Source organism: Penaeus vannamei, chromosome 10 (genome assembly GCF_042767895.1).
Source record: "Penaeus vannamei isolate JL-2024 chromosome 10, ASM4276789v1, whole genome shotgun sequence".
NCBI classification, from domain to species: Eukaryota; Metazoa; Arthropoda; class Malacostraca; order Decapoda; family Penaeidae; genus Penaeus; species Penaeus vannamei.
The window spans coordinates 10575014-10575930 of NC_091558.1; the positions used below are offsets into that span (position 1 = coordinate 10575014).

A 917-nucleotide genomic window follows, 5' to 3' on the forward strand; every position below is an offset into this window, starting at 1 on the left:
CTCGTGTCCCACCTGCAACCGCCCCTTCAAGCGCTCGTCCGAAAGGCTTATTCACATCCTGCTGAAGGTGTGTCTACGGAAGCAAAGAATCCTTCGTCGGACAACCAGCGGCTGGTTTTGTGATGTGTGCAACGAAGGCGTTCCCCAGCCGGAGGAACATCGGTGTCCTGTCAAAGGTCGTCGACGTCAGTGCCCTGTCTGCGGGATGGACTTCGGCGGGCAGCGCGACCACAAGATGTTGACTCATGTCCGCCAGGATCACCCAGAGTTCCTGGCTTCGTTATAATTGCATGTACTTCCCAGGACCAGTGACTCTTGCCCAGTGATATGTTGTAGATGGCATGGAAAATAAAATTCTATGAATGTTACTTTTTGCATTTCTATCATTTGAAATATACTGTCAATAATTGCATATTCACACACAAACATCAACAAATATAACGAGCATGGAATGCAGTTAGAAAGTTAGAAAGGTAAAGAGCGTTGTTAATGAGATCAAAGGGGAAACAGAACGAAATGATGGATGGTGTGTGGAGATATGGAGCAAGGAGAGTGAAGGTGGAGTTGAAACGTGATGGTGAATGGCTAGCAATGCGCAAACATGAAGACGAAGAAAGGAGGAAATTTAGAAACAGGTGGTTTAATTTGACGAAAAGCAAATTACACAAATAGACATAGATGTGTTTGGATGTTTATTTTTCTGTTTAGCTGTTTATGTATCAACATATTCAGCTCTCTCCCTGCCACCCTATTTATAAATCTATCTATATATGTCTACATATGTTCCGGCTCACCTATGTATCTATTGATATATATCTATCAGTAAATTTACATTCCTACCCACTTAACTATCTATACATACACACACATATATATGTGTGTGTATGTATATATACAGATATATATTAATTTATTAT

At 41.2% G+C, this 917-nt stretch overlaps 1 protein-coding gene across 1 annotated transcript in view; it reads left to right on the forward strand.

Annotated features, from left to right (window-relative positions):
• LOC113816719 (fez family zinc finger protein 2-like) overlaps nt 1-286 on the forward strand; it is a 1026-nt gene extending 740 nt beyond the window's left edge. The window contains exon 1 of the mRNA XM_027368776.2: nt 1-286. This exon is cut by the window's left edge and continues 740 nt beyond it. Coding sequence (XP_027224577.2) covers nt 1-286 — 286 coding nt within the window.
• Nucleotides 287-917: the final 631 nt, after the last annotated feature.